The sequence below is a fragment of the Sphaeramia orbicularis genome, chromosome 1, assembly GCF_902148855.1.
Source record: "Sphaeramia orbicularis chromosome 1, fSphaOr1.1, whole genome shotgun sequence".
NCBI lineage: Eukaryota > Metazoa > Chordata > Actinopteri > Kurtiformes > Apogonidae > Sphaeramia > Sphaeramia orbicularis.
This window is the reverse complement of record NC_043957.1, coordinates 41,260,652-41,282,424: the sequence shown is the minus strand read 5'-3', so window position 1 is coordinate 41,282,424 and position 21,773 is coordinate 41,260,652. Positions and strand designations below refer to the sequence as shown.

Here is a 21,773-nt window from a genome sequence, read left to right as displayed (position 1 = left end):
ACCCATCGCGGTCTTCATTTTGAAACTAAAACCCCCCAAAAGCCTCAAACGACAACGCACGGAGAATTTTATGGAAATTTGCAAGAATTCATATAAATGACAGGAACATTAAACCAAGGCGGCTTCTTGTGTACGTACCTCATGTTTGACCTTGCAATGTAAATAAATCCACGGGGTAAAATTACTCGGAAAGTGTAGCATACAGTGTGAAATGGGTCGGTCCGCTCCGTTAGGACAGAACACGGAAGTGAGAATTAGGTTTAAATTTCCGAGTACAGTAGTCCCGCATCCATCAATTCACCAGTTTATTCTCATATTACGCACGGAACAAGTTAGTTTTACGCACGACGTTACGCACACAGCTGAGCTCGGACGACTCAAGTGTATCATTTTAAAGTAAACATAAAAAGACCATCAGTGTGGAAGTATCTCTGTGTTATGTCAACACAGCCTCCTTACCTGTTTACTACCTCCGTCCGGCTCACGGTGCGTGTTGACTACGCGTGGTTATAGTGTGATCAGGCCAACTGCGTACACATACACCTACTGACTTACTTGGAGTTATATATAGAAAACAGGGTCGTCTCTTCCTCCCTCCTCTCCCCTCTGTATTTAGATGGCCCATGACATGAGCATGCTGCCTGCATGCGCTGCAGGAGGATGCAGAGGCGACGTGCCTGCACGTAGTGTTCACGTGTATGTTGTCCATTCAGATTTCTGTCCACTTTACAGTTAAAAGCCGATTTTTATTGAGAAAAATGTTGGGGGGGGGGGGTTTATACAAAGTACATATTTGGTATACAGAGGCACACAAGAAAATGTGAGCTGGTGATTGCGTATTCTTGAATATTAGTCTGTTGTCAAGTAACACCCAGGGAATGTAATAATAAAACGTATTTATGATCTCCACTTGGTGGTGCTGTGACTTTATGATCCGACAGCTTTTTCCCAAAAAATATCCCACCAGCACTTTTCATGTTGCACTCTGCCTTGCTATGAACCAGGACTTTATACAATCAGTTTTAACAGCAGTTTATAACATGTCAATAAAGCTACAGTATTAGTTTGAGCAGTTCAGTTGCACATGTTGTATTCTTTATGTTGCAGTTCTTGTTCATGTAGCAGTAAGGAATGCATTTAAAATAAATTGCCATATCTACCATCACACACAGATATCAGGAATGAGTTGAGTGGAGTATGTTTTGGTGTGACTTCTAAAGTTTTAAGGGAATATCAAAAGATGTCGTCACAATGTGGTGCGATGTAATTAGTTTTGGTAAAGCTACTATTACAACCCAAATTCACATCGAATGGCTTAACAGATCTGTAACTGTCATAAACCCTGCAGACTATTCAAATAAAGGCAGTTTTCTTCTGCAAGTACAGCAGAGTATCCATGAACTACCAAAAGCACACATGTGGTGATGATTAAAACAGCTGTAAAAGAAAAAGAAGCCTATGCTAAATTGAAAATCCCTTCTGCTGAAATTAAGACATTATGTGAAATGCTACTCATATAGTCACAGTTAGGTCAACTTCAAGTGTTTGGTGCTATTCCGGCTTCGGCTGCAGTTTATTCTTCTGTGGCTCGAAGAAGTTTTCAACAATTGCATCAACCAATTCGTCCAGTTCCTTCTTCAGACTTGTCACATCACTGAAAAGGGAAAAAAACAAAATTTCATCAGCATATCTCCATGTTGAGGTTCCCTTTATAGTTAAGACATTTGGACCTGTATCTGTCTTGACTTACCTATTCCCAGGAGCAGTGCAGAGTTCAGTGTAATATTTAATTTTAGGCTCAGTTCCACTGGTTCTCATGGTGGCAACTCCCCCGTTAGAAAAGGTGAAGGTGATCATCTGACTGGAACTAGATGTGGGCAGAATCTGAGAGATGACAGGAAGGAGTAAGCACAGTGCTCTTCACAACACAATGCAGGAGGCTACTTGTCCAACCAAGTGTGAAGTGTTGTTAACACTAAGGCTACGTTCAGACAGCAGGTCTCCATGCACAATTCGGATTTTTTGGGGAAATCAAATTTTTTGGGTGCTCGTTCTTATTACACATTAAATGCGACTTCTATCAGTTTTGAGAATGAATTGAATGTGACCCTGAAGTGACCTGCGTGCGCAAAAGAGGTCGTGATGTAATACATGACCACACAGGCACGCAGAATTGCAACATTTGTCACATTGCAACGACATAAAGGTCGGATAAATGCGACCTGGCCATTCAGACTGAAGTCGCATTGCAAAATATCAGATAAGTTTCGAATTTAGGGACATATATGGAAGTGACCTGGGTCAGATTTGGAAAAAAAAAAAAAAATCGAATTTGTGCTGTTCAAACTGTCTTTAACAGATCGGATACAGGTCAGACGTGGGCAAAAACAAAAATCGGATATGGGCCACATTTGCCTACAGTCTGAACATAGTCTAAGTGGATGCGTGTGTATGTGTGTGCACTTACAGCCTTGTTGTCAGGTTGGTTGCTGTCATAGCCAGTTGTAAGGTCTCGCACAGCAGAGATAGAAAAGCGACCACATTCGACAGGATATGAGTCCTTCTTGCCACTGTAGTTGCGTAAGCGCTCAAACAGACTGCGAATCACATCCTGATCGTGGCAGATAAAGTAGGAGTTCTTACTGATGTGGTAGCCATACCTGATGGACAGAAACAAACAGCGTTGGAGTTAATTTGGAAATTCAGATATAATAAGATCTGTCTATTTTAATACTCGAATGCATGGTGTGACTTACTCTTCAAAGATGCCTGCAAGCTTCTGAGAAAGGCTTGTGTTTGTGGTGGCAAGATAAGAAATCATCTCTCCTGCTATGGCTGCTGCACTCACTCCATCTTTGTCTAATACAGAGGGACTACACATATAACCTGTAAATATACACACACACACATTTCAGTTCATCTCTGGTATGTGTGAACCTCCAGCTGCTGCGGTCACTCACAGACGAAAGGCATGAGATTCTAATTAAAGCAACATAATCATTCTATATAGAAACAGTATAAACAATGTGATTTTGCAGACATTTGTTTGAATACACATGTTTATAGCCACTCCTAATAACCTTTAACCATATAGAGGTGTAATTAAAGGGACTCTCTGATACTCTCTGTTTAGAGGCAAAAAGAAATGTACAATGGTTTTAGAATTGTATCCTAACCTATTTGATTTCTGGTTGTTTGATGCATTATTGGTCTGTTGAAGGTAAAAGTTAGTTTTTGTAATAATGAAGAAACCTGAATTTATTTAGGTCAAGGTAACGGCAGTAGGAACGTGCATTACATTTCCATTATTTTCAAAGCAGACGAGTCAATATCACTATAAGGTACTTTTCAGACTTTAAAATTTCCAAACAAAACTTAAGATTTTCCACTTAACTTCTTGTTCAATGTGTTAAGTAGACTGGAGGCTGTTAGAAATGCATGTTGGTCAAGCTCCCACATTTTCAATATGTTTTTTACAAGCAGACCACAAAACACCCTATCACTGACAAATACATCTAAAAATAAATATTTTTTTTTATTGCACAGCAGTTATAAAATGTATATTTGCATAAAGATATTTGGCCCTTTTCTCAATAGTATATGTTACTTAATGGGAAAACCATTTTAATGATAGTGCAATTATAATAGTTATATTTTCTTTTCTGGTGAAACTTTAGAGTGATATTATGTAGCCCTCATTTGTTTATAGAGAAACCTCACAAAAAAATTTGGCTAGCTGTTGAAAATATTTTGTTTGTTTGACAGGGTGGACAAAATTTTTAATAGGTGAACACATGACTTTTAATAAACATTAAACTCCTAAGCAAACATTTTTATATTATTTAACTGGGTGGCTATGGCTTATGAAAATAGAGCAGGTCCTCTTATAACCACAGGATTGGCAGTTTGAATCCCACTTTGTCCCAGTCATGTCCTTGGGCAAGACACTTCTCCTACCTTACCTTTAGTGTCCCTCACACTGTTATATGAATGTGAATGAATGTTTGGAGGCTGGCGCAGAATGAGAGCCACATTGGGCCACTGTGGAGTGAATGAATAATGGATGTAATGTAAAGAGCTCTGAGAGCCTAGAAAAGTGATGTATAAAACCAATCCATTATTATTATTATTATTATTATTATTATTATTATTATTATTATTATTATCATTATTATTAATAGAGCAAATGGAAATGGTTCAAACACTCAACACTGCACACAGAATACTTACTATAATTGCTTTTCCACATATTTCCAAACAGACGGCTCAATCTGCAAAGAGCACCTGTTCAGAACCAGCGGTTCTGGCCTCAGGCAAAGTATCTGCCCATCATGACACCAACTGATGTCTTTCCAGGGATGTGGCCAAAAGAACCTGTTTATCCCATTGTGCTGTGTGCGTTTTACTTTGACACTGTGCCCTTCACATCCATAATAACACCTGAGTAGGCCTCATTGTCGTACTTATGGACACACCATTCTCTCATATGCTTCAGCTCAATCATTTCAACTAGTCTCTTGTCTTTTTTTTAATTTAATTTAATTTTTCATTTAAACAATTATTCAAACTCACTAAAGTTAGAAGGGCAAAGTGTGGGACATGCAAAAATCATGTACATTCCCTCAAACAAAATTGTATAAAATAATTTAAAAAAAAACACATTTCAAGAGGTTCAAAATTGTACTGATATATGTTTAAGTGTTTGGCTATTCATAATAAAACCCCAGGATTCATTATTTTGCAATATGTTCGTGGTGACAGTTAGATTCTGCTGGGAGACACCAAAGGCACCTTATAGTGATATTGACCCAGATAACATTTTTGTTTCATGACTCAAAAATGCATCATAGATGAAGGGGCTGCTATATCTATAAGTAGAAATGTCCAGGATAAGATAAAGGTTAGATAACGAGAAGAGAATATTTCAGAAGCAACAACTACTTATGCTAGCTTTATAATGTTTTATTGCTGCATAGGGCTGTTATCAGACCATTATGAGCTATTAATATGCATTCTGTTACTAATTTGTCATATTTCATTAATTTACATAACAGTTCATAATGTTTTCAGTTATATTCAAACCTTGTGAGATTGTGAATCTTTTTATCCAACACTAAAATAGCACAGCACACTGACCTTGACTGTCAGCTGATCCCAGATAAATTCACATCACATGAAAGCCTTTACGCAGATCAAATTTAAATAGTTTGTGACACTGTGGGGATCATTATACGGAAAAACTGACTGAGTGCTGCACACAAACCTATGGCCTCCTCAAAGGCAAACAGAACAGTCTTGCCCTGGTCCAAAAGGTCTCTGGCTCTGTTCCCCATCCATTTGAAGCCTGTCAGTGTTTCCTGTCACAGCAACACAGATATAGCATTCGTTAAACCGGTGCTAAAGTAAATGCAGTGGTTTTAAATTTTAGCAATAGCTTTGTTTCTAACAATCAAACCTATTCATTTATATACAAATAAATAATGCATGTTGATCATATTTTGTCTTTTACTCCTCTTGTAAGCATTTTAACAACATTCTCCAATGTGAGATAAACATATATTCTGAAGTCAATACTGCCTTCATGGGTATTTCACATCAGCTCATTGCTATTACCTCAAAATGGAAGCCCTCCTTGAGAGCGATGGCCCGCAGTATCTTGGATGAGACAGTACTTGACAGCATGTACAGGTTTTTGACAGCACCAGCATCAGAGTTTTGCTGTTTCCAGCAATGGAACACCCACCAGCCAAGCAGCGCTCCTAACTCATTACCAGTGAATACACGCCACTGTCCACTGACAGAGACAGATATTGACAGAGGTTAAGAAACAGCAAGCATGCAAACTAGGCTCCCACTGCATACAGCTTTAAATCAGCTGTTTTTTTAATTTCAGTGATAATCATTATGAAGGCTTTTAAAATTATTTGGTGAACCCATTCATTAAACTTCCTACTGTAAGATCAGTGCCATTTTACAGAGTGAATTTAATGCACTGCCTAAAGCAGATATAGGGTGGAAAAAGGACACGGTTGAATAAGAACTACACAATTAATATAAGCACACCTCTCCTGCTTTTCAGCCATAGCCAGTCGATCAGCATCAGGGTCATTTGCCAACACCACAGTCGCCCCCTCCTTTTCTGCCAAGGCAAATGACAGCGTCTGCAAAGTACATGCACATAATGCTTCAATCTATCTCACACAGTCTATGTGTTGACAAAGTCATGTTAATGATTAGCACATACCAGGACTCCCTCTCCCTCCTCGGGGTTGGGATATTTGACAGTGGGAAATTCTGGATCTGGGTCTTTTTGTTCCTCTACTGCATATGGAGGGTGAAGGTCAAAGGCTTTAAAAGCTGACTGAACAAATGCATGGCCAACACCGTGCACAGACGTATGGACAATTTTCACCTCTGAACTCTTGTTAATCTCTCTGTCAAGAGAAAAAATAAAATAAGAAAAATAATGTTATGTTTTGTGCTCTGCAGTTCTTTTTCTACCACTAAACTCTAATGTTAAGGATATGACCCCACAGGACTTAGAGTTACATGCCAGGGCTTAAAATGTACCACTGACTTAACAGAATCATCTGTCTGGTTCCCCAGCATGCCTCTCTCAGACCACAGGTATTCTGATTGGTAAATGCTCATTTGTAAAGTTCTTCTATGAAGCACCTGTGATGACAATGCTTCTGGATAGCTTTGAAGTACTGTGTGTTGATATCCTGGTAGGGATCTTTAAGCAAGGAGCTCTTCAGGGCCTCTTCTGTGTTCCAAGACTCAGGCCAAGGCTCCAGGTTCTCTTCTATGGCCTTGGAGATACCTTTGTCATGAGGAGACACAATCTGGGCACCATTCTCCCAGTACACCTAAAAGGGAGATAAAACAGTAGGGAAAAACCTGAAAGAAACCTAGTACATGTACGAAGTAGGTGCAGGTTAAAATTAAGATTAAGATTTACGGATGCAACCTATAAAAACTGATCTACAATTGCTCAGTGGGCCAATGGTATTACAGATGGCAAATCAGTAGATCATGTTACCTTATATCCATTGTCCTGCTTTGGGTTATGAGAAGCAGTAACCATTATACCAGCACACAGACCTAAATGGGAAACAGTGAAAGGCTGCAGGGGAGAAAAGTAGAGGAACATGTTACCTTACTAAATAATACAGACTGCAAACATGTACAAAACTTAAAAATAAAAATAGGAATTCCCCAAAAACAATGATCTAATATATGTTTGTGACGATAGTCCACAATTACACAAAGAAAGTACAAATATAATGGGACAAACTGCTTTAACATTTCATCATAAAATGTCATTTAGATGCATGTCCCTAAATGTGAAAAGGTGGTCTGGTGTACTTTTTTTTTTTTACATTTTAGACTAGACCCCACAGTGTAGTCATGTGAAGTGCGAGCATAAAATCATGTGATTGGTATCTTTAGAGAACTTAAAGTGAGTAACACCCCAGGAGTCAGACTAATATGTGCATTATGCAACTTGTAGTTAACTAGAGCAAAGAGAACATTTTAAGTGGAATTTGCCCTGTTACTTCAGTCCCATTGTCACCCATTCTACAAGTTAATAAGACCAAACAACTGACCTAACATGAACAAAAGTTAAAAGATTTTTAGATCAACTTAGTCGTTGAATAAAATACTTTTTTTTTTTTTTTTTACTTAAATACCAACAGTAATCAGCAAAAAAAAAAAAAGATATTTCCATCTGTCTTCCACTCAGTAATGCCTGATGTGTTATATTACCATATTTGTAAAATAATTTTGCTCTCTGACCAATAAAGTTGAATATGAGAAAATTTTATCACTCACTTTTAACACTTAGTATTTGCAGTCAGTTTTGGCTATTTCATTGTAAGTAATTTCCTGATGGAACAAAGGTTGTTTAACATAGATCCCTACATCTGTAAATGTGTTCTTTCTAATGTAACATCATTCTAGCCAATCATGCCTGTTGTAATGTCGAAAAAAGCTCATGAGCACAGCTATTCTTTTTAATTAAATCCTAATCACAGTAACATAACATTACAGCAACTTATGGGCCAGTACAAGATTTAACTAGTACCAGTTTCTTGGTTACAGAGTATTTTTCCTCAAAACATGATAGTGTTAAGGCTTTGACATGATACTTCAACATTTCCCATCTGGCTTCCATCCAATGTTTAAACCTGACTAAAACGTGATTGCAATGTTGACAAAAATCCCAAAGCAAGAAATTACGTAAGTTCAAGTGATTACCACAAATGGTGTGGGTGTGATGTCAGAGAAGAGATGGACAGGCACCCCTCGGCTGACAAATACAGCTGAAGCTAAGCTGGCGAAGCGCTTGCTGCTGCCACCGCTGGGAGGGTGGGCACGGGCATCATAGCCAATGACAACCCCTCGCTCCTTAAGGTTCCCAAAACTCTTCTCCAGATACTGACAGAAACCCTGCCAAGGAGACACAGTGAGAATGAAATTGTAATGATCGGACATAATGGTAGAATGTGAGCTACGCAGTCTACCACAAGACTTTAGACTGTCTCACCTTCTTCAAAGTGCAGGAAACAAGAATCAATTATGTGCATGTCTGACTCTGTATGTGACTCAATGTTTAATGTATTAGTCGTTTATCTATTAACCAACCTGTGTGGTCTGGATGATAGTGAGGTCATTCATACAGGATATGCCAGGGCCCATGGCAGCCCTCAGTCCTGCTGTACCAAACTCCATTCTAGAGGAGAAACATTTTTTCAGTTCCTCAACTGCTCCCTTCTTCATCAAGTCTTGCACCATAGACATAGTCTTGGGGTTCTACAAAGACAGGAAACACAAACCAACACACACATTTAAAGCACACAAAAATACCATCTATACTCAGCATTTATTAATACAGTAATATAGAGCTTAAATTAAGACTTCTCAAAACAAGCTATTTCTAACTTTTATGTGGATAATTGTTGTTTAGCTAGTCTGCATTTGTAAAGTTTTGAATGTACTGGTTATTTGAAGATTTCACTTGTGTTCATTATGAAGGAAAAAGATTACAGCAGAAAAGGGAAGGGAAGATGTGTCCATTCTTAAAGTAAATCAAAACCTTTACTAACTGATTGCAAATGGAAAACAGCATTACATTAAGTAGGTTCATATGACACCTCCCGTTGAAATTGGCCACTAAGTAAGCAACCCTAATGAAATTATCTTAAGACTAATGAATCTGGGTCCCTCTTCCACTGTAACCTGATTGGTAGCAACCCTCATCTCTTTAAGGTCATGAATGACTCTATTTGTTTTGGTTAAACAACTGCGTGCATGTAAGTCTGATTATAGACCTAAGAATCTGAACTTTTGTCAGTGTGTCACCAAGCCTTTTCTATGTCGAATTACTAATGTAAAACTAATGTTGGTATGTCCCTTAATTGAAGATGGCTGAGAGGTAGCACGAGAATCTCTCACATTTGTTGTACATTATGATTTTCAGAGCAGACTGCTACAGAGAATCTTACTTTACAAGTCTACACATTTTTCAGAATAATCTATAAATTTTATTTAGTGCATTGGTGGTAAGGTAAGATTAATTACAATTACTTTATGATATTCAATTATTTAGCAAATTTCAGACTTTTTTTTCTCCTTTCTTTTTCTCTCTTTCATTGCCTTTCAGAGACACACAACCATTTCCATCAGATATATTTGAGGAATAGTATTTATTCATCATATATTGGTATTTTTCATAAATGTCATATTTGTAGCAAATTGCACACTGCCACTCAGTAACACAATGCAGTAACAAAATACAGTAATAAATAAGTTGAAATAGGTGTATAAATAATATAGCTGAATAGATTTACTTACATCATTTATCTCAGCTAAAACTTTAGCTAGCTAATAGCACATATTTGTTCCAAGTCGCAATATTTAAATACCCGAAATGAATTCATGAATTATCTTCATCAACAACCAGAGGTCATGTTTTGTCTTAACACAACCGCCTGAATATCTTGGAAACATTAAACATTTCATTTATTTTTACTATACACCACAGTCACTGAACATGAAGCTAGCTTAACTTACCTTGTCATACTGAAGCCATTGCCTGACAGCCTCGTCCAGCTTGGCGTCACCGGTTGTGGACATCCCGTTCTCTCTGTAATTTCCTCACCTAAGTCCAGAGATTGTCGAGCTCAATAGCAATGTCATACGAAGTGAATAAAAACCTTCTGAAGTCTTCTGTGGCACAAAACCGAAAAACAAGCCGTGGTTGTAGTTCCCTGTCAGTCCTTCAGATTTGCACGTCGTGGGGCGGGGCTACGTAATGCGTCACGAGGTTTTCATTTGTTGCATTTACGAACTGCCGCAAATAATCTGAATCTGAATCTACTTTAAACTTATTCTTTTTAAGTGAACATTCTTCTAATTTTTGGTCCAAAATTGAAAATTTTATCACATCTAAAAGTAACAAAAAATAAATATAACATCCCAAAATATAATTACTTATTTTAAACATGATACTAACTCTCTAGAATTTATTGTAAATTTATTCATATTATTTGGAAAATTTCATACACATAAAAACAAATATACTAAAACACACACAAATTTTAAAATCTTCCAATTAGAATTTGAAAATTATATTAAATCTTTAGAATTCATATATAATAATAATAATAATAATAATAATAATAATAATAATAATAAAAGCACTAACACATTGGCTATTTATAAACAATTTTTCAATACTGACTGAACTCTCTGTTGCATTTATTTATTTATATTTGTCAGATTTATTATTTATTTACTTATTTACTTTTTTTTTTTTTTTAACTATAATTTGTATTTTATGCTTTGTATTTTTAAATCTATGCATTATTTTCTTAAACTTATATGTTCAAATGCTTTTTCTCTTTGACACTTTTGATGTTTGTTTAACATTTTGTACTGTATACTCAAATGTTGTTAATAAAGATGTTAAAAATAAAAAAATAAAAAGAAGGAACTGCCGCAAATGTAGCAAATATACTGGTCGAATGGCGTGAGGGCTTTCATTGATGCTTTTAGCATACAATGACGGAACCTTTTATTGCGACAAAAATAGTAAATTATACATCTTCGAGTATAGGAAAATGTTACTTTTCAAGAATACGGCGAAGTAACAATGTCAAAGATTTTCACTTAAATATATGAATGTAGTACCTCTTTGTCATGAAGTGAGTTAACACTGTGGTGATTGACCTTATGACCCACTGCCTATGTTATATGAAAACCCTTACATCACAGGTGTCAAACATGTGGCTCGGGGGCCAAATCCGGCCCGCCAAAGGGTCCAATCCGGCCCGTGGGATGAATTACACTGAACATATTAACAATCAATGGTGTAAAGATCATTTTAATTCAGGTTCCACATACAGACACATGTGATCTAAAGTGGATCAGACCAGTAAAATACTATCATAATAACCTATAAATAATGAAAACTGCAGATTTTATCTTGGTTTTAGTGTAAAAAAGTAAAATTACATGAAAATGTTAATATTAACAAACTATCGTTTCACAAAAAATGTGAATAACCTGACCAAATATGAACAACCTGAAATGTCTTAAGAGAAGTACATACAATTGTACCAATATTCAGCCAGTTATTAAATGTTTTGTGTATTTGCAATTTTAATATAAGTTGTAATGCACATGTGTAAATGATAAACTGATAAACTGAGGCTGAATATTGTTACAGTTGCATTTATGTCTCTTAAGACATTTCAGGTTGTTCATGTCATTCAGATTTTTAAGGAAATGTTGTAGATGTAAACATTATCATAATGTAATTTAACTTTTTTCACTGTTATTTTTTTTACTGGTCCAGCCCACTTGAGATCATATTGGGCTGAATGTGGCCCCTGAACTATAATAAGTTTGACACCCCTGCCTTACATGATAAAGGTCCCGTAACCAGTTTAGACCGATGAGGATCAGACCACCAGGGCCTCCATACCCGGATTACACCCAATCCACATTGCACCGGACCCGTATGGCTGTTTCTCCAGGTGGTGGGCCCACAGGAGGGTGGACCCGTGTTGATCCTTCGGGCCCCATGGGCAAAGACCTGTCCGCCAGGCACTCACCGAGGACCCCAGTCACTCAGTCACTCAAACCCCTCCACCACAATGAGGTGGCAATTCAAGGAGGGTTAAGAGCCAGCTGGGGAAAAAAACAAAAAAACAAATTCTGGATCTAAACAGTCAACTGCTGGCGGAGCCCATGAGCTAATTTACTATTACATACTTATTTCTTAAATGAAGTACAGAAAGGGCTAAATTCTTTTGTTTAGACCAGTGGTTCTCAACCTTTTTTGGCTCGTGACCCCATTTTAACATCACAAATTTCTGGCAACCCCAGACATTCAAAATGGAGACTTTTTAAAAAATTTTTGCTAAAATTAATTTGCTTTTGATCATGTAATAGTTTGCTATACTGTGTTGCAAATAAATGTTAATTTTAGACAGCATTTAGGCTATATAATGTATATTATTATGGACGGAGGCAGAAAAGCCAGGTGTAGATTACTGCACAAAGCTTGAAAAACTGGTTTAGATTATTCTCCATCATCAGTGGTTTACCTGCAGTAGATTAAGATTTCAAGTGTCAGTGCATGGCTTCACATCAAAGATGGAAGGTTGGCAAATGAACCACAGAATGTGAAGATGTGAAAACCCTTATAAAACAATTACTCTATGTAAGGGTATTGGCTGAAGAAGTGATTTGACAAATGCAGCGGGAACTGACATTAGATTGTCTAACCTCCTTCAGTTAAGACTTATAATTTTACTTTTCAACCTCATCCACCAGCTTTATTCTTCCTCATTACATATAAAACAGTACAATGACAGCTTGACATGTTTTATGGACTCGGACATTGTACTGCAGCAGAATGAGTACAGAGGAATAATATATTTGCAACCACAAGTACGAAATAACATGGAGGCTTAAGAAATGGATGGAAACATTGTCACAGGTTCTGTCAGCTGCCGTGTAGTTCTGGATGACAACACACTGGTCCACCTCTTTGAAGTGCACTTCAATACAAACCTGTAGTTAACATTTATCACCAGTAGGAGCCACCAAAAAGACCCCAAAATCTTCAAAATTGTTACTTTAAATGCCACAAGGACTATGGTGAAAAATATCTGAAACAAATGTGAGGTACGTTTTTTTTTTTTTTTTTGTTAATTTCCACCGCTAACTGACATTTTTCTGACAACTAACATCTTCATTTACAAGTAAACAATTACAAAACCAAATTTTACTACCTCATACTGTGAAAATGGATTCAATATGTTCTGCCACAAAGGCCTGATTCTTTTCCACAGCACATCAATGTTCTTTTTTTTTTTTTTTAGATAAAATAACACTTGCCAGTTTTACATGGTTCCTATTATTTGTGTTTCATGTTACCTCATGTTGTTGATGTACATGCATCTACAAAAGGGCTTTTAGAAGATCTATACCAAACATGTAAAGATGGTTAGTTCGCATAGTGGCTGGAAAAAAACAAAAAACTATTATATACATACATATATATATATATATATATATATATATATATATATATATATATATATACACACACACATACAGGGTGTCCCATAAGTCTCCACACATAGGAGACATAATACATTCCATACATATATGGCTCTAACATGTATTTCTTTATATTTCTTCTTTATAGTTCTTCAGCAGTGGAGGACACGCATTGAAATGTGTTCCCGACAAAATGGCAGTCATATAGAGCATATTATATTTTTCCTATGTATGGAGACTTATGGGACACCCTGTGTGTGTGTGTGTATATATATATATATATATATATATATATATATATATATATATATACGAACTAATTGTAAATAAAATATAAATTAAAAACAAGTGTGATCATATAAATTATTCTTAAAATTTAGGATTTAGTTTGAACAACACCTCTATGAACTATAATGCATCAGCAATTACATTAATCCATCAATATATGTAGTAAACAACAGATTTGTAATATTGTAGTGTATTTTGGTGTAATTATGTGTTTAATTTTTTAGACCTGGCTGTAGTACTTATTTATTTAGTATGTAGCAGTATTTAGGGTGCTGGTGTACTGTTTCTCATAGCTTATGGTTACACAGCCATTCAAGCACTTAGAATGACACTACAACCAAATATTTTTTATTGTATTATGGACATAAATTATACAGTCGACAATGCAATGTTAAGTACTACTGATTTACACATTTCCAGGGAAATAAATCAAATTATTGAGATAAAGCAGCAAACAACTGATTTGCTTCTCTGAAGCACTGAGCTAGCAAAGTCAGTCAGACAAAAAGAAATTAAGTATTTTTTTTCCAAACCAGGGAGGCTTTCTGGTGACCTGAATTTGTCACCAATTTATAGTCTTAAGTAGGTTGCTGTTCTATCAATAACAACAACTATGTACAACTGATGTTAAATGAACATTATGAAACAAAATTAAAAATGTGTATGCTAACACAGTCCCACAACAACAGGTGAGATTTAAATCAAATTGCTCTCTAAACATATTTTCAGTATGTTCATGTATTGCATGTTTTTACAACTCAAGCACATGTTGGCTGTTACAGGAAAAATGGCCGTATTCTAACAGAATATAACTAAAATGTACCATTCTTTGGTTCCAGCCAAAACAGCAGCAGTGATATTAAAATGTTTACAGAGCAGAGGCACTAGGTAATACTGTGTACACCAAAGAGCTTCATTTAAACTTTACAGATGTATTAAAAGGTGAAATGGCAGACTTATTATAAAGTCAGCTGTAAAATGTAAGTAGATGGTTTCTTTATTGTCGTTAGTAATGCCAGTCATCTTCTCAGTATGTTAGACAATGCTAAACACTGTTACTACACCTGCATTACTGTCACTTTAGTTGTCAACATATCAAGATCAAACGGTGCAGACTTGGTCAAAAGGTCATGAACGGTTTTTACTGTTTTTACTATCAGTTGTAATTCTCACACTAACCGTAAGGTGAAATACACTGAACTTCAACAGCAGTACTAGTGACAACCCTTTAGTAGAAGTGAGTTCTGAGGGAGCTCAATGAGTCTTCTAATCTGTATATATCCTGAACACAGAGAGTGGTCATGAGAATCACATCCCTGTTTTTCCCTGCTGCTGGCTATCTTTTGCGTTTCCTCTGTTTGATGATAAAAAGGTTCTCGTCGGTCGGGTACATCTGCGGAGTACGTTTATCCGGGGTCCTCCATGCCTGGTTTTTCCCCTTCCTATGCGTTTCTCCTTTGTTCTTCTTTGCCTGCTCATTGGGTAAACTCTGACTGTCTGCAGATGCAGTCCAACAGAGACGGTCTGGTCTGCCATTTTTCTTCATCTTCTTCTTCCTCCTCCTCCTCTCTGCGTCCCCTCTGTTTCCTCCCCCTCTGGGAAAGTCACTGGTTTCATCCACAATCAGTTTAGGTGTTGGGAGTGGGTCTCTCGATGTGGGCTTCCACCGTTTCTCTGAGCTAGTGCAGTTCTGTTGTTTGTTCTTATTGTGCTTATATATTTTGGGCGATGAGGTATGGCTAAAAAAGATGTGGCTGGGGCTGGGATGGTTTGTCCCAGAAGTTGTATGAGAATGGTAATTTTTATCATGGCTGACTTTTTGTTTTTTATTTGGTGGCCCTGGAGTGGAGGGGCTTTCAGAGGCGGTGGACATGATGCCATTCTTCTTTAGTTCTGGAAAATAAAAGACAGATGCTTATTTTACCTTTTATTTCAGAGATTCTTCCACCACACTGAGAATATCTGATCACAGAAAAAATATTAATCTGCATTTTTACATCATTTCTTTTGTATCTCGGGCACTGCTTACATCAAACATGTTTTCTCATAATGTTTGATAAGTATTTACAGTAGTCACTCCCAGAAAACACAGGATTTAGGCATTCACCACTTACGCTATAATAAATACTGCCTCATTTACACTATTATGGATTTTTTTATAAATTGCATTGCAACATGCACCAACTCATTTGTGAGAAGATTTCAATTTGAATATACTTTGTCAACCCAAACTAAACTGAGTTCAGTTGTTTGCCATAAACAATAGTTTGTCTGTGCATTTGTACTGGTTTGTAGTGGTTTATGCAGTGTGGAGATATGTAGTGTAACAGAGGTTGTGTGGACAGAATTTATTTTAAAATTGGAGGAAAAAATCCGAAAATGTCTGTATTAGTGTGGGCAGAACATAACAGTAAGAGTCTATTTATTTTAATATTGTGAAAACATCACCAACCATCATCCCAAAACCAGCAACTATTTTGCTCACTGTTAATACCCTTGGTGTGCAGTAAATGCAGTAGTGTCATATACTGTGATTTAGCAAATAACGGTTGCAGTGATAATTATGATATACATAATAATACAGACATGTTTTTCTTTTTCTGTGACCGACCTTTAACCTTCATCTTTATCCTGTGCCGCCTGCGGTTCATGTCCTCAGTGGTGTCATAATGGTTGATGAAGGGAGTGCTTGGATACGTCCCATTGAACATCCTCTGCCGCGTACAATCCTGATGTAAACATACAAAGAGGCATGACACCAAGCACACCGAAATGGTGTAACAAGAAACAAGATATACTGGCTGTATGTGGCGTCAAATTAACATGACAGACAGAGGTCAAGGACAATTTTTAACATTTTACTGAACAGAACATTTTCCAGTAGTGATTAGTCCTACCCTGAGTGACATCTTTAACTTTATAATTTGAACTGCCTACCCTTATTTGCCCACATAATTCTGCACTTGATTTGGGTTCAGATTTGATAAAGTAGCATCCAAGATACATTTACTGCACATGTAATAAAAACAAAAAAAATGCAGATAAATCATTAGGTATTTAAATAAAAGCATCTCACGTGGCCAAAGTGTCCTCTCTTGGCACAGTTGTAGCAGTAAGCAGGAGTGCGACCCTTGTCCTCTCCCAGCTGCATTACAGGAAGACCTGTCTTAATCTAAGCAGAGAAAGAAAAAAGAAAAGGACGGTGTTACTAGAAAACCACTAAAAACTGGTTTAAGCTTAATTTCTCTCACAATCTCCCATTTTAGTCCCATCATTCCCATGCTCTATTGAAACGGGCTGCTGTGTATTATGCGCTGAATATGGGTACTGATATCAACCAGTGATTACTGGAGCTATAGTTAGAGGCCTGTAATGACCCTGTATGATAAGTAAGCGTCTGTAGGTGTGTGTGTGTGTGTGTGTGTATTGGACACAGGGTCCTGTCCCCTATGGGCCAGTGTTCTGAAAGCCTTCCATGCTCCAGCGCCCACAGCAAATATACACTGATAAAGAGAGAGAGAGGAGACACAGGCACACTGCATTTACTCCTAATGTTACACACACCTAATGCCATTCTCTAACACACACACCTTCACACTCATTTAAGGTGCCCCCCCCTCCTCTCAGCCCTGATTCCAAGATTACAAATGATTCGCACCTCACGTCATTTCTTAAACATAGCTTAGCTAACCTCCCCTCCTTTTCTTCTCCCCTCTCTTCCTCCTGGCTCCCTCTCTCCATACACACCCCTCATCCCCACCTCAACCCTCACACTTGTTTTTTTTCCTCTCCCTTTTCCCTCTCTCCGTCTCTCTCTCCCTCTCTCTTTTCCGCTTGAGTAGTTTTGCAGCAGAAAGGATGAATGCTATTAGAGCGTCGCGTCATTATCGGGTCAGGCCGGCCGGGCCCATCTCCATCACAAAGGCCAGGAGATCACAGACCTTTTTGCAAACACATACACACACACACACACACACACACTCGTGCACCCTAAGGAGATCACAGTCCCCATCTCAAGCCCCCGACCTCCACCCTTCATACCCCTCTTCCCATTCATCTTTCATGTAAATTGGCTGTAGGTCTCCCTCCCGTCTCTCCCTCCCTGACCTTGGGTTTGCGTTATCTCAACGTACTCTGATCCAGCACATAGACACAACCAATGAAAGCATGACCGAGAAAAGAGAAGAAATGAAATCCCCTCCTATTCTCCCATCAACCTGTGACTGTTGTTTGAAACCTGCCATGAATGTGCATTTGCATGCATGTGTGTGTACGTGGGAAGAGTGGGAGGATCTCATATGATATTAATTAACAGGACGAAGCTTCATGCCTCTGTTATTCCCACTGTCTGTTTTCATTCTCTACTTCTTATCAGGGCCATCTAAATAGCTAACTGGGATTCTATCTGTTTGGGATCCTTGTTTTTCTAATGGGTTTGAGGAAGAGTCCAACAAAGTCTGGCCTCATACAACAACAGACAACTTGTCAACCTCATATTTGTTGAAAGTTACATTCATCATCTGATACGACCTGTGTCTCTGTCCAAATCAATAGACTGAACATAAAGATAGATGATATGATGCAGGATCATGCTTCTATGAAAAAGTGAAGCCTAAAAACGAGGGTTATGGAGGCTGCCGTGTTCTTCCTGTATCGTCACACAAAGTAGAACAGTAGAGTTGTGTTGACCTGCCTATAAAAACACTTATGATTAGCCATTGTTGATTGGGATTTTAAGAAGTATGGGCAGAGAAAATATGCATAGACGTGTATGGTGGATGAAATAGTTTCAGTATCTATAAGACATGAGTTGGCTAAAACCAGTTCTGTATCAAGGTCTGGGCTGTGAAGGATAGGGTTACATGAGTAAAAAGAACATTCTGTGAGGAGAGAGATGAAAATTTTATGTTTTTCTGGTAATCTTTCATTATACCATCTATGGAAAAAATCCACCCTGTAGTCATTAAAAGGGTGTTGGCATGTTAGTACCAAAGAAAAAAAAAAAATTAGCTAACAAGTAACTGGCAACCACAACAAAACAGACACTAAAAAAACCCTTAAATTAGTTGCTAGGTGATTTTTGATTCTCCACTCCATTTATCCAGTCATTAAACGCATGTTCATCTGAAAAATACCCAATAGAAGTCCATCCAAATCAAAATGAACCATATGTAGCAGCAAATCCTCTCATTCATGAAACAGAAACCAGACACTTTTTTCTTGATAAAATACTTGAACAATAATTACTTTTCGGTTGTTAATCCATTGTCTCGTTCGGAGTTTGGACCGCAATTGTATTCTGAAGTTTGTAACAAAAACATTTGTACTCTTTGTAATTGCTTTTTTATCGCCTCCATCTAGAACTGCTACAACTAGTATAAAGGAGGACCTTTATTAGATGTTTTTCTGTCACTTTCTGCTCCAAGAAAACATCTGTCCGTGTTTTAATAACAGTCCTCTGAGTGCATCTGGGCCTGACCCACTGTCGGCTGATACAACATGAAGAGCTTCTGGAGCTGCTGGGTGATACTTCACCAGTCAGACAGAAAGAGGACTGAAGGTTTAGGCTGTGTGAGTATAGGAGGGAGTTTGAGAAGGTCCTAAGGCCTTCGCTGTGTGGACATAGTCAACCAGCCATCCGTGGCCTCTCATGCATGCACACACAGACACATGAGCGCTCTCCCTCTCTCTCTTCCTGTCACATACACACACAACTGTGTTTTCCCACAGTTGTCCCAACACATACACTCTGTCTCTCTAAGCCCTCCTCTCCTCTGCTCCTTGCCTTAGCTGCTGGTGGCAAAGCCGTGATAATCCTTCGGCCAACACAAAGCTCAGACTGTTACAGACTACAATCTGAAGGAACACACACACACACACACACAGTTATCAAACACAATCCGAGAGGCAAACAGGCTTGTGCGTGTATGTGGAAAGGGGGTGGGATCTAAACGGTAACGAGTGGGAACGTGGGGGCCGGGGCTAGCGGCGCTGTTTTGCATATGTTATTGCAGCAGTGGGGAGAGGTTTGCATATGTTACTGAACCCACAGGGGACCAACTCTGCATGCTTTATCATAGAAAACAGCCTTGCAACACAACGTAAGACTACTGGGTTCATACCAAAACAAACACACCCTTGTGGTGCATGCATGTGCAACATGCCAGTGTGTACATATTAGGTTAACATGGAGAGTTAATTAGACAGTTGTGAATTAGTGATGAAATAGCTATACGGCGAGCATCTTTTCAAAGAAGGCACAAAATATGAACTGCAGACAAAACCATTAATCCTCAAAGAATCCTGTGGGAGTTTGTACTGTGCAATTTACAAAATCAACAACATATTACAGTGTGTACTCTAAACAGAAAGAAGAAAATCACTGTTTAAGGTGGAGGTGTGCATGTGTGTATTTGGGGAGGCTACATAGTGGGAGGAGGGGGAGATCCCCCAAATAACCAGATGTGATTCCAGCCCCCTTTGTGTCTGCCAGTTCACAAAGACTCAGACCGGAGTCCTAACCCTACGCCCTGTGAGGACTCACACTTGCGCACAGTGTAATTCCCAGAGGCTGTCGCTATCTCCTCCCGTCACTCAGTCAATCAGTGTGAAGACAATCAGTAAGAGTCCTGATTTTCCTTAGAGTGACAGAGACAGAGAATGCTCCTGGAATGTAATGATAATGTGAGGCAGGAGTGAGTGCCTGAAGGTTGCCACCTCTGGAGAAAAACCCTCTTTTGGGGGAACAACTAGAGGTAATCTGGTCACACCGTGGAAGGCAGAACAGGGGATACAAGCTAATCTATTCAAATCTAAGCCCAAATTATTCCACTTCCATTCTCTGCTCTCACTGCTGAGTTCAGCTGCTTCTTTCTGTGAGGCCAGGTTTTTTGGAAATATATTACCTACTTTTATTCCCAGCAATTAGACAGAGATGACACATACGGACACTGGAGACAGGGATTTAAACCTAATATGTACAGATGGACTCAGTCTTTTGCCCTGGTTAGAATATTTAAACCCTGATTTTACGTCTCAGCCAACCTATTGCAAACAAACACACAAATACACACCTTTCTAGACACACACACCATCGACACCATCCAGCTAAGCGGAAAGGCACAAAGACCTGCAAAGCCTGCAAGACCTCTGATAACACAGCTCCTGTGTGTACGGATGAGCATGTGAGTGCATTTTTGTGTACATTCCTTTGGTTCTGCCTGTACATACAGCAGAGTATGTGAAGACACCTGCACCAAAGAATAAACTCCCAGTGCAACGCCCCTGTTTTCTGGGGCAATGACAGCAAACTGTCAGCATGGTTTGACAAGGATCAATAGATTTTGTTTTGTAGAATTTTTTTTTTACTTCCTTTAACTGTTAGCTTTTATTGAGTATATACACAAATGCTGTCTGAAGCTGTACGTTCTGATATTTATTAAAAAATAAATTATTACTTCTTAATTTGTAGCAAGGGCAAATTTATTTCCTCATTAATCAATTAATTACTTATTTTATTAAAATGTATTTAAAAAGACCAATTATACTGAAGAGATTCTGAATGAATAAAGAGAAAATAAACTGAAAATAAGTGATTAGTATATGTGTAGCGTTTTGCTTGAAAAGTGACAAAAATGATCAACTGATTTTTACAGTAGATGTGATTCATTTTCCAAACAATCAATTAAAAATATCTTAATAATTCTTACTCTCTTCATATCATCCTTTACTCATATATTTGCTTTAATTTCTGTTATTGCTTTGAATTTAATTCTGAGTCTGTTTAAGTTTTTTTTGGTCATATTTTTTATGTAGTACAATAAAGAATGACTAAATGACAGTGCGAATACAAAGACACACAGAAATAAGTGAATGCGTATATGAAATAACTGCCATCACTGGACGTG

At 37.9% G+C, this 21,773-nt stretch overlaps 3 protein-coding genes across 3 annotated transcripts in view; all 3 read right to left on the bottom strand.

Annotated features, from left to right (window-relative positions):
- The window catches only part of tbc1d1 (TBC1 (tre-2/USP6, BUB2, cdc16) domain family, member 1), a 61,006-nt gene extending 60,386 nt beyond the window's left edge, over positions 1-620 (bottom strand). Inside the window, exon 1 of the mRNA XM_030147457.1 lies at positions 139-620. The gene's annotated coding sequence lies outside the window, so the exon portion shown is untranslated. The remainder of the gene's footprint in view (positions 1-138) is intronic.
- Positions 621-775: 155 nt separating this feature from the next.
- On the bottom strand, positions 776-10,299 carry pgm2 (phosphoglucomutase 2). Its single transcript, XM_030147810.1, has 13 exons — positions 10,078-10,299; positions 8,650-8,817; positions 8,263-8,454; positions 7,043-7,126; positions 6,676-6,869; positions 6,245-6,434; positions 6,064-6,161; positions 5,614-5,794; positions 5,264-5,357; positions 2,757-2,886; positions 2,468-2,660; positions 1,751-1,884; positions 776-1,654 (listed from the first exon to the last, which is right to left on the bottom strand). Exons 1-13 carry the CDS (start codon positions 10,138-10,140, stop codon positions 1,552-1,554), a joined length of 1,824 nt encoding a protein of 607 aa, XP_030003670.1. The 5' UTR covers positions 10,141-10,299; the 3' UTR covers positions 776-1,551.
- Positions 10,300-14,192: 3,893 nt separating this feature from the next.
- zcchc7 (zinc finger, CCHC domain containing 7) overlaps positions 14,193-21,773 on the bottom strand; it is a 47,944-nt gene continuing 40,363 nt past the window's right edge. Inside the window, exons 8-10 of the mRNA XM_030147798.1 lie at positions 16,943-17,038; positions 16,478-16,595; positions 14,193-15,759 (exon numbers count right to left, since the gene is read on the bottom strand). Coding sequence (XP_030003658.1) covers positions 15,203-15,759; positions 16,478-16,595; positions 16,943-17,038 — 771 coding nt within the window. The 3' untranslated portion in view covers positions 14,193-15,202. The remainder of the gene's footprint in view (positions 15,760-16,477; positions 16,596-16,942; positions 17,039-21,773) is intronic.

Bases quoted from the DNA above. Each gene is read 5' to 3' on its own strand.
- pgm2 (XM_030147810.1), bottom strand. From the start codon at position 10,140: ATGTCCACAACCGGTGACGCCAAGCTGGACGAGGCTGTCAGGCAATGG. The intron at 6,870-7,042 runs GTAACATGATCT...TCTCCCTTTTAG, and splicing joins AGCAGGACAATGGATATAAG to GTGTACTGGGAGAATGGTGC. The intron at 1,885-2,467 runs GTAAGTGCACAC...GTCATCTCTCAG, and splicing joins ACCAACCTGACAACAAGGCT to ATTCTGCCCACATCTAGTTC.